Here is a 22,368-nt window from a genome sequence, read left to right as displayed (position 1 = left end):
ATAGGGAGTGCACGGGCATGTATGCATGCTATGGTGGAGCATCCAGAGGGACAAAACATCTTGAGGAACTCAAATTACTGTAAGGTAAGTAACCTCTCCTTCCTTTCAATTACTGAGTGTTATGTCACACTTTAAAATAGCTTTTTTGCAAACACATTTTAACTCTGACTAATCAACAGTGGGCAGAAACAATGTGAAGGTGAGATTTCAGTGCACATCTTCAGAGATTGCCAGGAAAAAACAGACTTTCCTTTGGTTAAAAAAAAAAATACTCTCTCTATTCCCTTCTTTAATCATGAAGTAAACAGCAATGCCATTAAAAAAAATCTTTGCAGGCCACTTAATGATGAAGATCAGTGGTTCCCAAACTTTATTGGCTCAAATACTATCTTCTTAAAAAACTGATTTTTTAAGTACCATATGCAAATTTCTGTTTTAGTGCACATTTACTTCAAGCCTTAACAGGCTTAACTGAAGTATTTATGGACTCTATAGTAAAATAAATGCCTAAGGAAACCTAAAATGTTCAATTACATCTAAGGCTGGCCAAAAAACAAGAATTCCAATTTTGCCAAAAATATCAGGTTTTGATATTTGTTTTCAGTCCAATGCAGCACAAAACTGAGACCTTTCGATGTTTTTAATCGAAAAACAGAAACCCCCATCCAGTAATCACTATAGCCCATGGTTAGGGCACATAGTGGAGATGTGGGAGACCCACGTTCAAGTTCCTAATCTAAATCTGGCAGAGCAGGTACTTACTGAATCTCCTGCATATCCCAAGTAAGTGCCCTAACCACTGGGCTATTGGCTATTCTGGGGTAGGAGATCTCATTCCGGTTTTGATCAGAAATTCCATTGAGGACCCAAGTAACCTTCCTAATGGAAGCTTCATTTAAAGGTACATTTCCATAAAAAGTTTTCATTTAGATGAGTCATCATTTTCCAACTAAAAACATTTCATCGAAAAGTTCCTGACCAGGAACTCATTATAATGTCCCTTTTAAACATCTCTGGTTTTTAGACAGTACATCACAACACGATGAATCAACCATTATTAAGTCTTTCATGTTACTCAAATTACACGGAAAAATTAAATGTCAAATTACATGGTGATATATTTTGCTATGTGCCAATGAACTATATACTATGGCCTAACTTTAACCTGTCTAATGTACATTCAAAGATCCCAGTAATTCTTATCTGGATTGTTGCTGAACACAAGCCACATTTCATTTTGCTTCCTGTGTACAAAATTTTAAAACAACATTTTGAGTAGCAACTGGAGAAAACAAAAAAAGTGCCACTAACAAGGAAGTGTGTTTGTGAGAGAGAAAAAGGCATTGGGGGAGGGGAGAAAAGGCAGCTATCATGGGTGTATTATTTACAAAGAAGGAAGTCAATCTTTAACAATTTAGTTAAATACGATCAGTAGCATTTCCCACATACCTTAGTGGATGATATTGGAATCAACCTCTGTAAGAGTGGTGGTGTGGGATCTGGCAGAAAAAATCGTTAAGGCTTTACGTTAGAAACGGTGGTTCTAGAATTCAAGACCTGTGCATGTTCTTTCTCAGACCAAGGGTGTGTACAAATGTGTGCTGAAGGAGATTTAACAATGTGGAGACTTGGAAGGGATAACAAGCCACTTTTAACTGAAAGGGAGACAAACACATAAGTCAGGGTCATTTTTAAGTGAGCTCTAATTCTAACTGAAGTGCAAAGTTGAAGAAAGTTGTGGAAGTAAGTTTGACAATTTGCAGGGCATTTTAAAATACATATAATGGAGTTAAAATAAGATTTTATAATGGAAGTTAATTGCAAGCTTAACTACTTCTCCATAATAGACTTGGTTATATAACTTAAATGTTCAGGAGCACAATGTGAAAAGAGTTATTTTTATTCATCAAAAGTTGAGAGCAACAAGCACATATTAAAATGAGTATGGTAAAGCCTTTACAAATGGCTTTACACTGAAGCTCTCTCCCAAAAATGGCTGTTGCAACAAACTGTAAACAGAATTAATAAACAGTCTTTTACAAAAATAACACAGGAAATACAAATGAATTAAAAGAAAGCACCAGTTTCTCAAACTTGGTAACAGTTGTGCTTACTGTACTTAAAACAATGTAAAACAAATTACAAAAATGGAATGTCTTCAGTTTAAAATTAGTCCTTACATTTTGTCCTTAAAAACATTCTCTTTTTCACATCAAAAACCCATAAATGGGTAATGTTTCAGTAGAGGGAGGAATAAGTAAACAATGCACTTTTTTCAAATCAAAATCAAATTTGGTCACTTAGCTTTTGTGCATAGTTTAAGGCATCTGTAGCAATTTGTTACAGTTTCCCCCCCAGTGTGGCTGTTCATTACATTGTCACATTCTAAAAGAATAAATAAAAAAATGTTGCAGTTGAAACCCTTCCCACTCCCTCCCCCCAGAGCCCCACACACTCTCACACCCACACATACATAAACATTGCAGCGAAAGGGGCATTTGTACCCTTGTTCTGAAGGACACAGTTCCCATCCCACTTTATTTCAGATTGGCAAATACCCTGAGTTGATTATGGTGTTTATAGACATTCTACCTTTTTCTTGCATATGCAGTTCAAATGTACAACAGTGAAAACAACATGCAACATTATCACTGCAGAATTGCAACACAGTTAGGGACAATGTTCCTCCCTCCTCCCCCCACACTGCAAATTCAGAAGCATTTTCAAAAATTGCATTCCCATACAGCACTGGAGTAAAACTTGGCTGTGCTCTATGATGAATGCTCAGTTCCCAGTGCACAAACAAAATAATGGTAAATGGAATCTTTTCTTGCATCCAAAGGAAAAAGTTGCAGTATCAGATTTGATCTTTTCTTTTTTAAAAGAAAACCCAAAGTTAGTGGTTCTTTCACCGCCATGCATAAAGATAAGTCTAGAACCAATAGTTTCAGAGTACATTTGTAAACATCAAGTCTTGCCAGAGGCAGCAGAGGATGGGCACTTCACATTTCCATATGTTAAACAAGGACTGAGTGGAAGGTATGCTTTGAACATGTTTATGTAAGACTTGCTAAGTCCCAAGAAAATGGAATAGTTCATATCAAGTCTTAGTTTTGAAGACCTTATTTCAAACTTAAAAAAAAATCCATGTGGCACCATGATGAAACTTCTTGTATAACACTTGAAGATTCAGTCATTGCTGTGCTTTGCATATTCAAAGTTCCAAACGAAAGTCAACTGAGGCATATCCATATTGCTCTATGTTCTGATCCTGTAATTAAAAATTGGGTTCAAGTGATCTGTAAAGGAAAACTTGGAAATAAATAATGCTGGCATTGTTTACACTGAACCTTGAGCACATAAGTTTCTCCTCAAACCCCACTGTGCAGATACCTACAGAAGAGGCAGTTTTGTCATGCAGATTCTGGGGTCAGGACAACTGAGTTTCCTGAGGTAATACGTCTGAGTCCATTTCCTCAAATGCAGGATCAGTATCATCACCACTGCTCGATTGCTCTCTTTGCAGACCCTTCCAACTAGCTTTATTCAGTCCCAGATGACCAAGCATTGTTTGCGATAACCTGGTATTTGAAAACCGGGCCCACTCTGCAAATAATGGCTCCACTAAGTAGGTCATAAAACCTTTAAAGAAGAAAGCTTTAAATTAAAAACAGGAAAGAGTACACGTTTTTAAATTAAAGGTTTTAAAGAATTTAGGAAGTGATATAAAAGATTAACAATGCATTAGCAACTCTTCTTCAATTTACACTTAAAAATAGTCATCTTTCAATATTTCTAACACTATGGCACTTTATTAAAATATAGAAGTATAATCTATAGAAATGTTACAGGTTTGTCAACTAAAAGAATAGCATTATATTGTATTAGGAAATAGCCAATGAATCTCATTTGTTTCCTTTTGAGGCAGTGGAGAAATAAAGGAAAAAAATACTGCAGAAGAGAAAAAGGAGGAAACCAATAATCAGATTTGAACTAAGTCTCACAAACTAGATTAAAAAAAACCTAAAAGTCTAACAGAAAAAATCTCATATATAATAAATTACCCCATGGACAATCTGAACTGTATTACAAAGGAAATACACATTAAAATTCCCTCGGCATCACTAGACCAGTTAAGCGTACTGAACAATGACTAGGCAAACCTATGTCTCCTTCAAGGCAAAGATCACTATGGCCTCCACAAATTAAACGGTTCTCAGTGCTGTGTAGCAAGTGAGACAACTTGAAAGAGCCAATTTACACACACACACACACACACACACACACACAGAGCAGTATTTTGTCTAGGTCTAAGATTTTAAAAAGTATTCAGGTGCCTAACTCCCATAGATTTCAATGGCTGTGAGATGCCTAACTACCTTTAAAAACCTGGCTCTATGGACACAAACAAAAATTTAAAGATACGGTTGCCAGAACTGTACTTTTGCCTTATTTACAAAAAACAGTTAATTATTTTTTAAAAATCAAAATTATGGTCAGCTATTCAGCAATTTGGGTGGTTATAACTGATGTAATTTTGTATAATAATTTGAGAACACCAACATCAAAATTTTTTTTTCATTTCCAGTTTTATATGAAATAAAAAATTTCAAATCATGTCTGGGGTTAAAATGTATTAACTTGCTTACTACAGAAGAACATAATTTTTCATTCAATCCCATTCAATCTATATGAAAACTTTAAAAAACTATCAATGTTTATTAATGGGAAAATCCTTTCACTTCTGTCCCTGGTATAAATCCAGCCCAGGTTGGCAGTGACCAAAAATAATCTAAAAGGTGTCTATTGGCCTAAATGACATTTCTGTGCTTTAAGACTATCTTTAAACCAGTTCCCAGTGAATAGGTGTTCACATGCCAAAAGGCTATGTCAACTGGCAGCTTCACTAGAGGCACCAAGGACTGAATGGGTTTGGTGAATGAAATGTCCTCTAACTCTGGAGTTTGTCATTCCAGGTTAGGATTAAGGCACATTGGAGAAGTAGTACGGGAAAGGCTGCATTGCTGCTGCCCATGCTGTACCTGTTCAATGAATACAGGACTTCAGTTTCCAGGACTATCAATCAAGCACCTTTCACGAGTACTAAATTCAAAGAAGAAATTTTAAAGCAAAGAAAAAAATTGCTCCTAGTGAAGAAGCATTGCCAAACAAACACAAAAAATAATAGAAATAAAATGCAAATTCTAGGATTCATAGGCAAAAGCAACTTTCCTTCCTCTAAAAATTACTGAAAGGGAACTACTGAAATGTTTAAAACTGTTCATATACATATATTTGTATTTACCAATTTGGATGTTGGCAATGGTTTCTGACTGTCGATCACACAGCGGACTCACACCCACATGATATTTTTTTTCAACATCTCCTAAAGAGAGAACAATTACTTAGAACAGTAATTTTTAACTATAAGCATTCTGAATTGTTAATTCATAATATACACAGTCAAACTTGTCCTAGGCAACCATTCAAGGTTACAACTGAATCTTTACTCTTCAAATGCATTCTGCAAAATATAACCCACATAAGAGCAGATACATAGATATAAAATTAAGACAATCCTTCATTTCAAGTATCTTTAATACTGAGGAATACATTTCAGTTAGAACTTGAATCAGGATTTTTGGGTCTATCGAGTTAAAGCAGATTCTTCATCAGCTGTTAGTAGTAGCAGATGCAGCCTCTTTCATGAATGTTGCTGAGGACTATGTTCTAAACCCATAGCCCTTCATCTCACAAGTCACTATGACTCTTAGATATGCCTCTTATGATACATTTACACATTCATTGTTATCAGATTAGATGATTTCTATTCTTTTTACTTGCCTTGATGGAAGAATTCCTCTGTTACTTTTTCACTCCATTGCTTGCTCAGTTCCCAGGTCCGGCATGGATTGCAAATATCAGCACACTTCAAAGCCATCTAGTGAATTACATATACTGGGTTACACTACTTTAACTTTTTTCTACATTAAAAACATGAATACAAAAAAGCTGCATAATTTCTAGAGTAGCTACTAATCCATAATATCTTATGCATTTTTCTAACCAGTTGAACAAAGTCAACCACTTGCATTTCATTCTAAAATTATGTACCATAGTACACTAACATAATGCGCTTTGGAGAATTATAAGATGTCATGAACACATGAGTAAAACTGAAGCCAAAAGACTAGTTCTATCCTGGACAAAGTGAATGAGTGTTAAATACAAAGTACCTCTCAAGGGCACTGTATGCAGAGCATTCAATGTGAAGGCATCCCCGCTCCCCATTTTATAACTGCAATAAGACATTTAAAAGACTTAACTGACAGTGTCAATGTGAGAGATCCTAGTAGGATTGAGTTAGTTAGTATAGTGCAGTTTGACTTCCTGCATTACTTACTTCTGAAAAACAAATTACAAGTCCCCACTTAACAGAAAATTCACTGTTTATGGCTTGATCAGGACAGTTCAAACTCTGGATTCTTACTGGTTATTGACTTTTGTAGGCAGAATGACCGATACAAAATCACAGGATTTTTGTACTCTTTAGGAGGGTCCTCCCTCCAGTTTAATGTTCTTATTTCTCAAAGGAAGTGTTTTAGCCTTCTGTACACCTACCTATGAAGAGTTATCTGACAGCACAAACTGAGGGTTCAAAACAGCACAGCAGTATCCCACAATATACCTTAGAGTATTGCCCAAGGGACCCAAAGCTAACTCTAAAACAGTCTTAACCAGTCTCTTAGGGATTTTCTTTAGAGAGGGAGGAGCAAAAAGCTTATGCCTCCATGAAAGATTTTTAACCCAGTTTCTGACTGCTGGGATCAGTGACAGATGGAAAACCTTTACCTGCATTTCTAATTCCCCCTCCTTTGCTTCTGACTCATCTGCTCCATTCTGCTTTCTCTCTAACGTGTGCAGGCAAAAAGGGCTGGTTTTGCCCTCTACCAAGTGAGGATCTTGTGGAGACTCAGCAGGACTTACTGCTACTCCATCTCACTGTCTGAGCTGGCCTCTCACACACAAAGCGCAGATTATGTCAAGTGCCTGCTAGCAAAGAAATGGTATTTTTTACTTCAGTTTTGTCTTAAAATTCTCATTGGTTCCTGGATCATCTGTAAGCCTGTTGCAAAAACTCATGATAATGGTGACCAGAAAGTAGCTGCAGAGGTCGCCTTCCTGTTGCTTTCTTGTTTAGAGGAGGAAATCAAATAGCTTTGACAGGCTATCATCTAGACTGCATGGCAGTGAAGGAGGAATCACCTGTGGTGTGTTATTGCCTACCAAGGTTTTAAAATTAACCTTGAAAATAAGTTGCTTCCAAAAGGTTGAAAGACTACTTTAAAAAGCAAATGGAAATGCTGCTATTCACTCGTTGTACAAAAAGGAACTCACATGCCATCAAATCAAGATCCAACAGAAATAATTAAATATGCAACAATTTTGTCTAAAAAAGAATGAGGTCAATAACTTTCTGTTCTATCACAGGAACATGTTCTGCTTTGAAAGTTAACAACTCAGTTGGTGTCCTGCTTGGCAGTCTCTCTGCAGAGAGAAAGAATTGAAGAAGCAGCATCAAGACAGAAATACCCTCTTGATCCTGAAGATGGTCCCTCCAGAAAAAAGGTGATATGCACTGGCAGAGCAGCATAGGGAAAACATTTGTCACCTGTGCTGTACCTCTTTGTGAACAAACATAAGAGCTTAATTTTCAGTGCTGTCAACCTGACATTTTACAAGATCTAACAACTAAAGAATAAAAATATTCCCTTTTCACTTGTCACCCAGGGCAGCTGAAGACCTGGGAGGAAAATAAAGTATATCTGAAGCAATTTACTTCTGAAATAAAAATGAAACTTTCAAAATAGTCACCTGTAAAATGAAGTGGCGGTGGCCTGCCTCTTCTAAACACAGGTCTCCTCTGTCCAAATGGGTTCTAAACAGGGACAGGTATTCATTTTGCCGACTTATGTCTGTGGCAAGAATCAGAGCGCCTATCTGGCTTTCCATCAGCTGCCTGAAATTAGTGATATAAACATCCAATGGCATGAAAATATGAGGAAAAAGAAATTGGAGCATTGTATTTACATATTTAACTGTATATGATTGCATACATAAACTGTAAGCCATGATGGCTATAAGTTCAGTATTTTCAAACATTTATATAACATTTTTAAAAAGCTACCATATTTATAAAAATATGTTGACATTTCACAGACAGCTCTCTGGAAGAGAGAAACTTACTGCAGGTTTTCAATATTATTATGCAAAATATGGCTAAATTATTCTAGCTGTTAAAGAAGATTAAAAGAGCTGCAATTTAAAAATATAAAACACGAGTTACTGTTTGGGTCACAGAATACAATTATCTCTTACCAGTCAGTCGGTATTTTCTTTCAATCTAATCAACTACTTGTGTAATGAATACACTTGCATCAAACAGTGTTCATAGTAAATATTAGTTTCCAAGTTCTATACTGCATAATTAACTATTCTTGCAAGGCTCATGCCACCCCCATTAAATCTTAAAATTGATCTGAATATTCAGCGAGGATTATTAATTGCTATATAATATTTTAACAGAACATTTGCTTACAAAATTGTCTTATGCCATGGATAATACATTCTGTGTAACTTCACATAATGTATACTCTCTGTATAAAATATAACATACCTATTTTCTAATGACATATGTGCAAATAAACCAGACTCTCTCAACAACCCCACTGCTGATCTCCAGTGGTGGTTTTCTAATACTGAGGTATTCTGCAAACAGAAACAAAATTATTGGTATCAGTCACTAGGTTATTTGTTTAAAAGATTTTATAAGTCTTACACTTCAGTCTATATACCTCTTAAAAAGGTTAATGATTTTAAAACTTTTTAACACTTCTGTTAAGTTTATAGCTTGTATTTCTTGTTTCCACTCAATGAGATAAACATCCGAGGTTCAAGTCTATTATTGAGTGAGTACATTCACAATTTCACTGTATATAATTCTTCTATGCTGAGAAGATATTCAAATCTGGTTTTCATATGTATGGTATTTTCACTTACCTTATATAAAGTTGCTAAGTAATGGTTTGTTTTAATAAGGAAAGGCTGATTAACACCTGGATGATCCAAATCATGTGTGGCGGCTGCAATTAAACTGAGCAGAACATCCCATGGAGTTAGAGATTTGGAAAGCTGTAATAAATATAATAGTATTAATCATGAGACCATTCACAGGTGAAAAAATTCTGATTGGCTTTTCATATCTAGCATTCAGACTCTGGAAAAGTAAGGTCCCAAAAATGATAGTTCAACTTCATCTTTCGTATAGGGCTTTGAAGGAAGAGCGCCATGACAGAAAGGTGAGTGGGGGGAAAGGAATGAAGGTACTAGTATAATTTTAAGTTTAATAAGAATCATGGTACAAGGCAATTCAGGGGAAATTAGCCTATAGGAGTTAAAGGCTCAAGAACAATTTCATCTGACCTTGTCAATAATATCTAGATAGCACTCGAATCTACAATAACGATTTAAATATTTATGGTAGCTAGAACTGTTGTTCAAATTGTCAGCTACTCCATTACCAGAGAATATTTCAAAACCCCTGTTTAAATTAAAAGTTCTTGAAAAAGGTTATTTCTTCAAGTTAGTTGTCCATCTAATCTTCCAAGCCGATCTTAACGTGTACAATTGTCAGTGAAAGGTTCTTGGTTTTAATGCAGACAATATCATTTCAAATAAGGTGTTTTTTATTTTATTTTAAGCGAGTTAGGGCTTTTCATGCCTCAAATACTGTCAGAACTGTTCATTGGGTGGTTTTCCATGCTGTGTCACAATCCCATTTCCTACCTCTATTGGGGAAAAAAGGGGATAATGGAAGGGAGATAGATGATGGTACCCAATAAGCTTTCCATAAGACAGAGAAATTTTGGGAAAGGAGGGTGGAAGTGTAGGAGCTTGCTCAAATTTCACAGCTCCAGCAACTGAGCATTTCACAAGGAAAACAAAAAATAAGGAAGAGGAAAAGTGGAACTATTCATTAATAGTACTTATTTACCATTATACCAAAAAAGAAAAACCTGTGCCAAGCCATCTGACTGCAGGAAGACCAACAAAAAGTTCAGATGCCAGTTTGTTGAACAGCCAAGGAATCTGTGATACATTCAGTGAGTGTTAACTGAGAGGTTGGTGGTTTGAATTTATCCCAAGTAAAGACAGTTTGGGTAAGGAAATATTTTTGTGGGCCTGGCAATTAAGTTTTTAATATGCCGCCTTGTGGTGTCCCTGGAACTTCCTGGAGTAGCTGAATTTTTTTCTTTTCATTTTGATAAATGATTGAGATATACTTATATACCAAATAGAATTTGCTCTTTTTACCAGTAACAAACAGTTCAGGGGAGTAAGTGTTTAGGGTGATAAACAGCATTTGGACACGTGAAAAGTCATTATAATGTAGCCTTTATCAAAGGTTTTCTTTTGCTCAATATTTATGACACTTGTCCAGTGTTTCATGATTAAATATTTAATAGCACTGACCTGCTGGAAAAATCCTCACTTCAAGAAAAATGCATGTCATTGTTGAATCAGAAGCTGGAAGTAATGACTCAAGAAAACCCTCTTCCCTCCCTCCCCATCATCCCACAAAAGTGAACTGCTGTATAAATATTTCACAGCCCTAGAAAGTGTCACCACAAAAGGATCCCAGTTTTTTATTTTGAAAATATGCTAATTTACAGAAGGGAACAACACCTAAAACCTTTCTAAAATAGAATTTGTTACATCCAGAAAGCATCTAGCTGTGAATAGTTAAATATATAACTGCACAATCTTATTTTCATTATCCTCATCCTCCTCCCTCTTTTTGGATGTCACTCACGTATTGCACCGTGTCTCATATTAGGCACAAATCGTCGAAGCCCTAGCAACCTCAATGCAATGCTATAGCTAGCATGCCGGCAAATTATTGCTGACTTGACGCTTCAGACAGTTTAGCTAATCAGGGTAGGTATTTTTTCTTACTATGTGTTCATACAGCACCTAGCACAACTGGGCCCCACTCTTAACTGGGATCTCTAGGCACTACAAAAATATAAATAAAATAGTTCTTTACCTCCCAAAACATTATACACCTTATTTAATTAATATTTATAAGTGCTTTGAAATCTCAGATGTGATGCTATACAAGAGTAGTTAGTGTAAGACCATTACTACTCAGGAAGAATAAACGGAACTAATAAAAAACAGTGTTGAATGAGATAGCTGGTTTCCAACTGGCTACAGTACACCATAGGTCTCTAATCTAATCAGAAAGTAGCATTTTCCTCTGAAGTTCCCTGTCTAGTGCAAAACCTACACCAGAGTACCAGCAATTCAAGTCACCTCTGACAATTGCTGGCTTTGCTCAGCTCCTTACATAGCACTCTCTCTGCTAGGTATCTCCCTTTCATAATGCCCATTTTAGAAAGAAAAAAGGACAGACAACTCTTGTACCTTGCTATAACCTGCATCTGGCAGAGGAGCTTTTTTCTTTAGTATTCAATGTGAACTAAGCATAAGAGATATATCAACTTTTGAAAAACTGAGTCAATTGGGTCTCTACCACCAGCTTCTGGAATGCAGATTTTTTTTTTCCACAGTAGTTTAAAATCTTTATGGTTTTACAGAACACTAAGAAAAATACAAACATTATCTTTGTACCCTTACATGTTATATAAAACAAATTCTGATATCTTACCTTAGGTTCTTTTAAATAACAGTGCATGGCCTGAGTTACATCAGCAGCATGAACTGCATTATGATAAGGGTTTTGACTATGATAATCTTCTTGAACCATAACTATATAAAGAAAACAAACATCTGGGTTTAATTTAAATGCCAATTTTAAACAAGCAACAATATAAATATCACAAATTGACATTTTTGATAAGACATATAATAAAGTCCACATATCAAATTTGTTTAAGTTGAACCATCTCCAGTACCCACATACACAGATTTTATGTGGTCACACAATATTTTTAAAATTAACACAAGATTTAGTATAAAGTCATCTTGGAGATCAAGTTACTCAACTCTGACAAAAATATTAGGGCCTGGAATATTATGATCTTGATAGAGAAACTCTTGCTAAGGAGGTGGTTGCTCACTCTTTCTGCTAAGCTAGTCTGCCTGAATATTGAGGCAACCTGGAATACACTGATGGAAGTTGATTCTATTCACCAGAACGGTAGGGTTGACGCTTCTGCTAACCTTTTGCCTCCCTCATAGATAATTTAGGCAATTCACGGATCACACTGGCGGCCTTGATCAGAAAATGGTGCTCTATAGCAGTCCATCAGGACAGAAGAGCCAGATGTACTGCTTTTAGTTTCAGTACATGTGAAAAAGTCTTTCCTTCCCAACCACTGTCCAGCCACTACCGTAAGAACCAGACTTTTGTCTTCACTTGCCTCTCCAAGTCCTCCTTAATGTCCTTAAGCAATTACAATACGTGGAAGGTCATCTAAGTAGAATCAGTCCAAGGGAACCAGTTTGTAGTAAAACAAACAAACAAACAAACCAACCCTTGTTACTAACCTAGTCTATAATTTCACTTCAACTGTGCACCGGGCACCCACACACCTGTTGGAGAATTTTCCCTTAGTGATACCCACTCGAGTGGCATTAGATCTCTGCTGCCTCATGCCATCATGAAGGTATAAAGGGCGGAGTTACCCTTGATCATCCCCTCAGTCTTTCTCACCAGACAGAGTCCGACAGAGATGGAAAGGAGGGTGGGTTGTGAAATGGACATGTGCAACACATCTCAAACAACAACCATTACAGAATAGGATTGTAATCATTTTCTCTTCTTCGAGTTGTTGCCCATGTCCATTACATTTCAGGTGACTCAGAAGCTGTTTGATTTGGTAGTGGGATCACAGTCTACCTGAATAACGATTGCATGCCACATGCAGGACCACATCAATACTGAAAGATGGCATGATGTGAAGCAAATGTGTACACTGAAGACCAAGTCACTGCCTTGCAAATGTCCAGGATAGGCACCTGAGCCAGAAAGGCTGCACGAGATCTGGTTGCATGTGTTAACACCCTACTCCATGGAGTTACACTGATCATGTCATAACACAAACATATGCAAGCAGAGAGCCATGATGAAATCCTCTGAGAAGAGACTGGAAGGCCCTTCATTCATTCTTCATAGTTGTGACAACCACCTAAATGGTTTAATTTTGTCCAGGTAAAAAGCTTAACGCTCTTCTGACGTCCAATGTGTGGAGTGTCTTCTCACTATGATTATGAGATTTAGGGAAGAAAGTTGGTAAATATACAGCCTGATTAATATGAAAGTGAGAGTCCATGTTGGTGACTAACTTCAGATGAGGACACAGATAAACGTTGTCCTTGTAGAAGATCGTATATGGAGGTTCAGGAATCAGAGCTCTCCTGGCTGAGAAGACTGCAACCAAAAACGCCACCTCTATGGAGAAATGAAGTAATGAACAAGTAGCCAATGAATCAAAGGGGGGGGGGGGGGGGGCATTAGCTTTGCTAACGCCAGGTTTAAATCCCAAGGGGAGACAGGATCCTCCACTTGGGAACATAACTGTCAATCCCCTTAGAAACCCGATCACCATTGGATTGGAGAAAAAAGGGTGGTTATCAACTGGTGTGTGGAACCCCAAGATATCTGCCAGGTGGACTTTGACAGAACTAATGGCAAGACCTTTTGCCTCAGGTATAACAGAAAGTCCAGCATATGGTGGATCAGAGCCTGGAGCAGGGAAATGCCATTCTGCTGTGACCAGATGGGTAATCTCTTCCATTTTGCTAGTAAGTATACCTAGTAGGAGGTTTTCTATTACTTAAAAGCACATCTTGGACCTTGTTTAAACAAATTTCCTAGAGTTAGCCATGGAGCATCCAGACTCTCAGATGTAGGGCCCTGCAGGTAGGGGTGGAGGAACACAAGAACGGCCATACTGGTCAGACCAGTGGTCTATCTAGCCTAGTATCCTGTCTTTTGACTGTGGCCAATGCCAGGTGCTTCAGAGGGAATGAACAGAACAGGCAATCATCAAGTGATCCATCCCCATGGCAACCATGATCCTTGAAGATCAGGTCTGGGTCCAGTAGTAGTGTCAGTTGAGCTTTGTGTGTGAGTGTTAGCAGAGTGGAAAACCAATGTTGCCACGGCCAGAGACCTGTGAGTTTAACTCGAGCATGGTCCTCTCTGATTTTCAACAACACTCAGAGTACAAATGGACCTGGAGAAAATGCATACAGGAACTTGTCTGACGAAGGCAGAGGAAAGCATCCATCAGAGATTCAGGGCTGTGACTTCCTTAAGAACAAACCTGGTGATTCCTGTTGATTTCTGTTGCAAACAGGTCTATAAGGGGTGTCCCCTACTACTGGAAAATGAACCTGGCCATATCTGGACACACAGACTACTCAAGGCAACTGCTGAACAATCTGCTTAAGCGGTCTGTCAGAGCATTCTAAACATATGGTAGGTGAGAGACTTTGAGATGGATTGAATTGTTGATGAAGAAATCCCACTGCCTTTCCCTGGTACCTGCCAGGATCATCCAGTTTCCTATCAAGTCCTGTCGCCTGAAAGCAGTTGTAACCAGTGCCATGATTGGTGAAAGTCCTCAGGGCTTATGTAATGTCAAAGGATTGGCACAAACACAGGTTATGACTATTTTGCACAGGCAACTAACACCACACATGGGAGACAGTAACATAAATACACATTTTTCTTATCTGTCAAGACAACGTAATGCTCCCCTTTAGATGGTCACCCACCTCTATCTACATGAATAAGAGGGAAGTTCAGAACATCTCCATCCAGAATTTCTGCTGCTTTATAAACTGCTTCAGTCACTTGATGTCTAAAATCCTCCCCCTTTCACTCAACTTATTGGTTATTGCAAAGTTCCTAGGGTAATAGACTTGTCATTGATCCATTTTTGAAGAAATAATGGTCTGACGACACGTTTGATATGTATCTTCTCTGACTGATGAAGCTGGAGTCTGGAGATGAATTTGCAAATAGGGTAATGGGGGAGACAGAGGATCTCAAAGTAGTTTCTAGGCACTGCAGAGAGCCCTGATATATCTGAAATACTGAGAGCCTAATGGGGCTGAAAAATGGACACTTGGAGGTACACTTTGGAATGACCTCAAGTAGTCAGAAATGATCTTGGGAGAGGCCTGGAACAATCTGAACTGTCTTTTGGTGTCTAAAAAAATGCAGCCTTCTGGAAATTGGCCTACCGGTCAGACAGAAGAGGAAGGCTTCTTCCTGGAAGTAGCATCCAAGACAGGATTTGGTTCATACTGACAGAGGCTATGATTAGAAACAATATTTTCTTTTTGGCCAGATATGCTAGGATAGAGTTAAGGAAAACTCTGAATAGTGGGAATATCCTTGGAGGACAGGGAAGCCAAACCATGCTGGAATGAAAGCTTGTCTTCCTATCCAAATAGTCTAACTCAGAGAGCTCTCCCGAAAACCATGGAGCTGTTGAATACGTTGGCAGATGATCCAAGAGAATCTTGGACCATGTGGCTGAGGTTACTGATTACCATAAGACATTTAGATAGGTTATTCCAAACTTGATTTTAAAAATGAAATGAACTCCCCTCTCTAGCTGAATCTCAGATAACCAGGGGACAACCAAGGAGACAAGACAAACAGGCCACAGTGACAAACTAGACAGCCTAATGAAACAGGTTCTCCTAGATACTCCCTTCACCTCAGGTTTTTGAGGACAGCTGATCTGTCTATTTGGACCACAGAGACCTGAATCCACTTTAGGAGACTTCAGCCATTTATTAGGAAAAACTGTCAGGGAAGTTGTAAAGCAGAGATTCCATTTGAATAGACTGGTGAAAAGATAAAGCCTTCTTCTGCCTTTCCTTTCTGTCTGGGGGAGAAGAGACATCCTTTGAGTCCCATTTATCCTTTGCTTCTTCAAACTTCATAACCAGAAAAACATGCTTTGTATCAAACAGATCAGGCCTTCTGAGAAACCCTGCCAAAGGGCACAGAAACCTGCTTCTGTCTCAATAAAGAATTAGCCTTCCCTTCATATTGAGCTGGAGAGTATAGGGGAAAAGGCAATGTGAGGGATGAGACTTTGGTCTTGGTGCAACAAGTCATGGTAGAGGCATCCCAGGACATCAATGAAGAGTGACATGTTGCACCACATGATGACTCCTGTATGAAAACAAGAAGGAAGCACCATCTCAGGGTCTGCATCAAGGACATTAGGACACAGAAATGTAAGTCCATGAACAATTAAACAGATCTGCTTTCCCACTGTCAAATAAAAGTAACATTAATTTACACATTTCTCCAAGTATTTACACCGCAGCATCACCTCACAAAAGGTCCCAAACATTCCTGTACAGCTTTTAGAAAGTAGCTTCAATTCCTATGTCAGTGGAGTAAGACTGGATCCTTTTTCACTAAAAAGACCTGAGCAGAAATGGGTGTCAGCAACAGATACCACTGAACTGATGATGACTACAGGTGAGTCAAGGATAAACTATGGTCCACTCCTTTTCAGAAAAAAAAAGTTAAATCCAGATTATATTTCAACCATGTCCTCACTATCTTCTCTTCACTCATTTGTGATGTGAAATTCAGTCTTCAGAATCCCTTACATAGAACTGTGATGCATTGTGAAGTTCACACATTCTTGGACAAAATCAAATTTTTCTGCCAAAATTAATTTCACTGCTCTTTGCTTAATGTGGAAGTGTTTTCCTTTCTCCTCCCCAACTCATTCTATTATTAAAATTAAGCTATTCCCAACATTTTTAAGTGAATGAAGTATGATAATACTACAATTATAGGAACCAGCTTCAAATTAATGCTGTTCAAACTTTCTTGCTAAACTGTAAGCAGTACTTCAATTTGTACAATTTAAAATGCAGTTAAAGAGTAATGTTCACTTTAACAAAAGGCTATAATATTTACCTAAAAATCTACGAAGTTTCATCGTATCTAAGTGGAAGTGTTCTATCAGTCCATGAAGATTGAACAGGTGGAAGGTTAAACTGACTAGACTGTTTCCTAAGAATAAAATAGAAATATTAATTCATTTAAAAAGCATGAAACTAGTGCTTCCATCACAAAGGGAAAATTTAAAAGTTTTTTGATACAAAAATTATGCAAACAGATTGAAATCTTCATGAATTCTTTAAGCATTAGTTAATTAGTCTCCTCCAGTGATTCTCAGTATATCCACTATCAGCAATGAACTGTGCAATGAGAAGTCTCACTCAATATTAAAAAAAATTAAGTAGTCCATGTTCAATGGCACTGCACCTTTAAAAAATATTTAACCTGCAATCCTCCTAAATAGGTTTATTGCTTAAAAAAGGAACACAAGTAATTAGGCCAAAAAACTAGTCACTGTTGGCGACTGTCCCAAGCTGAACACCTTACATTTAGCTATTATACCATGTGGTTTTTTGCACCGAAACCAGAAATTAGAGCAAAACACAAATGTGCAATTTGCTGCGAAATTTGTACTACTACAAATGCAATTGTGATGATCATTTGTTTACTAGGAGCTGAAATATTTCACATCATACATTTGATTTCTTTTTTAAAAAATTTTCTGAGGCAGTAAGGAAAGGCATGCAAATTAAAAAACACACAATACTGACAACTAGATCAGTTTTTGGCATATTTACTTTGACAGTGTCACTTTAACAACCAGTTAAACTGTCACTCAGTGTGCTAGGTGCTTTACTCAGAAGCACAAAGCTCCCCATCCCACACAGCTTATTGTCATGCTTTACCACGTATTCCTGTCATTTTGGTACCACTTCCCCAAAAAGCCGTTTTTCCCAACACCAGGACATGATGTTCTTTAAAAGTGTATTTATTCCTTTAAGAGGTATTTATCCAGAAGTACTCTGCTATATTAAGTTTGTATGGAAAAATCATCAGAAATATGTATGTGCACCACTCTCCCCATACAGCTTCAAAGAACTGGACTTCCATTCTAAAATATCTTCCAGGATGACAGAATGGGAATGATCCATATCTAGGGTGGATAAAAATCAATGATTTTTTTAAATCAGATTTTTATTTATTAAATATACTTTTTATTTTAAAAATAATATTTAATATTAAATTTGAAATTTGACAACCTATGGTAAGGCCTAAACTTAAATTATTTTAATAGAACCTACACAATTTAACAAGAAGTAATGTTCAAGCAGTAAATGTTTGCTGCCAAAAGTTTAAAGAAAGTAAGAACAATGAAGGTGGGAGCACTTGTGAACCAGCTTTTCACAGCAGTAGCCTCTTTTGCAGGGGCAGAGAGAATATTTTCTTCATTTCCTGTTATTCAACTCGGTTCAATGACTAGTTCATTTGAAGTTGAGAAACTAATTGGGAGTTGAAAAAGCAGAAAAACTCATTTTCCTCTTCTAATCTATGAATAAGAACTAGGAGTGAGAAGATGAGATCTACTAGATCTTAAACCCTAAAGGGACATGGTGACCAGAACATTTTTTTTTAAATGACCTTTCATAACTGTTCTTGGAGTTGTGTTGCCCATGTCCATTCCCAGTAGGTATGTGCAGGCTGCGTCACATAGTCACCAGATGGTTTTTCCCCTAGTGGTATCCATTGGGTCGGCTCCAGTGCCCCCTGGAGTCGCGCCCTATATAGGGCCTTGCTGACCCCTTGACTTTCAGTTCCTTCTTGCCATCTGACTGACTGAGGAATAGGTGGGTGGGTCCTGGAATGGACATGAGCAACACATCTAGAAGAACAACAGTTACGAAATGTCAGTAACCATTTTTATTTCTTGAATTCCAGTTCCAAGTAGATGACACCCAAGCAGTTACACAGGAGGAGGTGTTGGAGCTTGGTGACATGCAGATTGCAGCATTGCTCTGTCAAATGCAGCATTGTCTCTCGTTTGTCATGTGATGGCATAATGAGAAGCAAAGGTATGGATAGATGAGTGTGTTGCAGTCCTACAGATTACAGATGTTCTGGATCAGGACCTGTGCCAGGAATGTTGCCAAGGATGCTTGTGCCCTTGTGGAATGTGCTGTCAATGCGGGGGCAGGTACCCTTGCCACGTCATAGCACGCATGGATACAAGACGTAATCCACGATCATATGTTTTAAGAGGAGACTGGTAGGCCCTTCATTCTATCCGCTATTGCTACAAAGAGCTGAGTCATCTTCCAAACCGGTTTTGTTCTTTTGATGTAAAAAGCCAATGCCTGCCTGATGTCAAGGGACTGGAATCTCTTTACTTGACTGTTGGTATGTGGATTTGGGTAAAAGACCGGTAGGAATACATCCTGGTGAGGAATTGTCAGGTGGTCTCAGCTCGGATGATACACTGAAGCTAGCCATGCCTGGAGAGGCCTGAGCTGCAATCTTGCATGCTATATGACATACGTGCACGCTGCCATGTGCCCCAGCAGCTTCAGGCAGTTTTGTGCTGTGGTAACGTCTTAAGTCCTCTATGATGGAGCATATGGCCTGGAAACAAGACTCCGGAAGGAATGTGCTGATTTCACCCGAGTGTAGTACTGCTCTTATGAATTCTATCATCTGGGTGGGAATGAGAGTTGACATCTGTATGTTTAGCAAGAGACCCAGCTTGTCGAAGGCTGATCTTACCAAGTTTACATCTGCCTCCACCCGTGCCTTGGTGCGGCCTTTAATCAGCCAGTCATTGAGGTATGGATAGACCTGCACCTTTTGTTTCCTCAGGAATGCGGCGATGATTGTCATGCACTTGGTAAACACGTGAGGAGCCGCAGACAGGCCAAAGGGTAGAACCATGAACTATGGTTCACTATGAACCGCAGGAACCTTCTGTGACTCGGCATGAAAGATACATGGAAGTACATGTCCTTCGAGTCGAGGACCACATACCAATCCCTCGGATCCAGAGAGGGAATAACGGAAGCCAAAGAGACCATGCAGAATCTCAGCTTCTTCATGAATCTGTTGAGGTTTCGCAGATCCAAGATGGGTCTGAGACTGCCTTTGGCTTTTGGGATTAGGGAATAGTGGGAGTAGAAACCCTTGTTCCTTAGCTCCTGAGAAATGTCTTCCACTGTTCCTAGTTTTAGAAGCATTTGCACCTCTTGGTTTAGAAGCTGCTCATGAGAAGGGTTTCTGAAGAGGGACAGGAAAAGTGAGGGGTGAGGGAAAGAGGGAGACAACTGAATTGAAGGGAGTATCCCAGTTCTACCATGCATAGCACCCAGTGATCTGAAGTGATATGGGCCCAGGCATGGTAGAAGTGGGATAGCCGGTCCGAAAAACACAGGGGTGATGGATCTGAGCTCTGAATTGGTGCACTATCCTTAGGTGAACCCTCAAAAGTTCTGCTTAGAACTGGAGGACTGTCCTTCCAGCCAAGGACCCAGAGCTGCAAAAGGTGGAGGGGGCCTTCTCCTATAGTTCCTTCCATGCTTTCAGTTATCCTGCCTGGGTTGGGATTGATAGAAGTGAGTCAGGGGCTGTGGTTTGAAGTGTTTCCTCTGTGTTGCAGGGGTATGGAGCCCCAAGGACTTCAGTGTAGCTCTCGAGTCCTTGACACTATGGAGCTTTAAGTCTGTTTGCTCCAAGAACAGAACTGGTCCTTCAAAGGGGGAGGTCCTGAATGGTCTGCTGGACCTCATATGGGAGGCCTGCGGCCTGCAGTCAAAAGCTCTGTCTCATGGCCATGGCTGATGACATAGTATGGGCCACTGATTTGGCCATATCCAGTATTACCTGCAGCAAAGCCTTCGCTTCCATTTTGCCCTCTCCTACTAGGAGTGCAAACTCTGCCCTGGAGTCCGATGGTATCAGCTCCATAAACTTTGACATAGTTCTGAGCTCCTGATAAGCCCTGCAGTTGTCCAAGACTGGTGCTGTGGAGGATCCCACCACTACTTTCTCTGGAGACAAGGTGATGATGCTCTGGCAGGTGCAAGGCATTGTTCTTGTCCTTCTGCCCCATGAGGATTGCACAGTGCTGGCTACTCAGGCTTGGTGCCGTGCAGCTGTTCGTGGACCTTCTGAAGTAGTGGAGGAGCTCTGTACTCAGAAGCGAGTGACAGTGACCTCCTGGAATACAATCCCTGAGCCAGGTGGAACGCCCATGGGTCACTGTGCTAGCAGTTGCCACTGTGCTTGCCAGAGCATAGGGGAAGTTTGCCCTGTATTGACCCCGAGGTGCAATCTCTCTGACCAGTGCTGACTTCTCCTCAAAGAATAAGACTCCGCTTCTGAGTCAGAGGAAGAAGATTTGCTCCACAGTGACCAAGGCACTGCGGTGCCAGATGGTGGAAGTGGTGCCGGTGGGAAGGCGACCAGTGCGGCATCATGGCCAACAGCACTAGTTGCTTTTGTGCCGCTGGTGGTCTGGAGTCCAGAGCCCGGTCCCCCCTGGGGGAGACAGCCGTGTCATAAGCTCCATCAGCTCCCTAGCCGCCTTGAATGTTTCCAGTGAAGGGAAACTGTAATGTCTCCTCAAGGCTCTCCCTAGAATGGGAATCCAGGGGTAGCAGACTTGACGAACCCCTCCGTGGAACCAGAGTCAATGGTATCGTACTAGGTAGTGCGGAGCTTGAGTGGCCTGGCCTGGCACCTCACTCGAGCTCTTACGCCCTGCTGGTTTTGGCCCATTAGTCTTTTGTTTTTTTGCATGGCACTGGAGATTGAGAGCAGTGTCACGCCTTTCCATGTGAGAAGCCCCTCGGTGCCTGAGATCCATGCCAGTGCCAAAAGTCTCTTGTGACAGTCTTTCCTCTACGCCATAGTGTCTCTCGTTGACGCTGGTGCGCTCCAGACCTAAGCAGACGTGCTGGCTGTTGGCTCACCCGGGCTCAGTTCTGCATGTGGTCTGAGTGCTGCCTCAATCAGGAGGAACTTTAGTCTTGACTTCTCTTCTTTTTTGTTCTGGGACGGAATCCCCTGCAATTTTACAGCAATCCCTCTGATGCAGTGGTTCCCAACCCACGACCTGCGGGGTCTTTCAAAGTGGCCCACTACTTCCCTCCCACTGGCTGCAGAAGGGAGCCGCTGCCTAAGGACCCAGGCGGAGCACATTGCCGTGGGGTTACAAGACCAGTGCAGGCTCCTTGCTGCACCCAAGGGCACGGAAGATCAGCACTCCCTTTCCCCTGGCTGTAGCAGGGAGCATGGCAAAACGCTCCGCCTGGGTCTATAGGCTCTGGGTTCCCTGCTGAAGCCAGAGGGAAAGGAGATTGGTGCTTCATTCCCCTAGCTCCAGCAGAGAGCAAAGCACTCTGCCTCGGTCCCTAGGTCCTGGGGTCCCTACTGGAGCCAGAGTGAAGAGAGCACTGATCTCCTGTCCC

General features: G+C 39.8%; 1 protein-coding gene across 3 annotated transcripts in view; it reads right to left on the bottom strand.

Annotated features, from left to right (window-relative positions):
* Positions 1–1,885: 1,885 nt before the first annotated feature.
* PDE7A (phosphodiesterase 7A) overlaps positions 1,886–22,368 on the bottom strand; it is a 104,672-nt gene continuing 84,189 nt past the window's right edge. For 2 of the 3 annotated variants that reach the window (XM_067553853.1, XM_067553855.1), the window contains 8 exons: positions 16,991–17,086; positions 11,732–11,832; positions 9,061–9,192; positions 8,678–8,769; positions 7,876–8,020; positions 5,845–5,941; positions 5,306–5,386; positions 1,886–3,642 (listed from right to left, as the gene is read on the bottom strand). In XM_067553853.1, coding sequence (XP_067409954.1) covers positions 3,431–3,642; positions 5,306–5,386; positions 5,845–5,941; positions 7,876–8,020; positions 8,678–8,769; positions 9,061–9,192; positions 11,732–11,832; positions 16,991–17,086 — 956 coding nt within the window. In that variant the 3' untranslated portion in view covers positions 1,886–3,430. The remainder of the gene's footprint in view (positions 3,643–5,305; positions 5,387–5,844; positions 5,942–7,875; positions 8,021–8,677; positions 8,770–9,060; positions 9,193–11,731; positions 11,833–16,990; positions 17,087–22,368) is intronic. The other variant, XM_067553854.1, reaches the window with a different exon arrangement.

The sequence above is a fragment of the Emydura macquarii genome, unplaced genomic scaffold (assembly GCF_026122565.2).
Source record: "Emydura macquarii macquarii isolate MOO-44397 ecotype Brisbane River unplaced genomic scaffold, CSIRO-AGI_Emac_v2 contig_1477, whole genome shotgun sequence".
Lineage (NCBI taxonomy): Eukaryota > Metazoa > Chordata > Testudines > Chelidae > Emydura > Emydura macquarii.
This window is presented reverse-complemented; position numbering and strand designations above follow the sequence as displayed.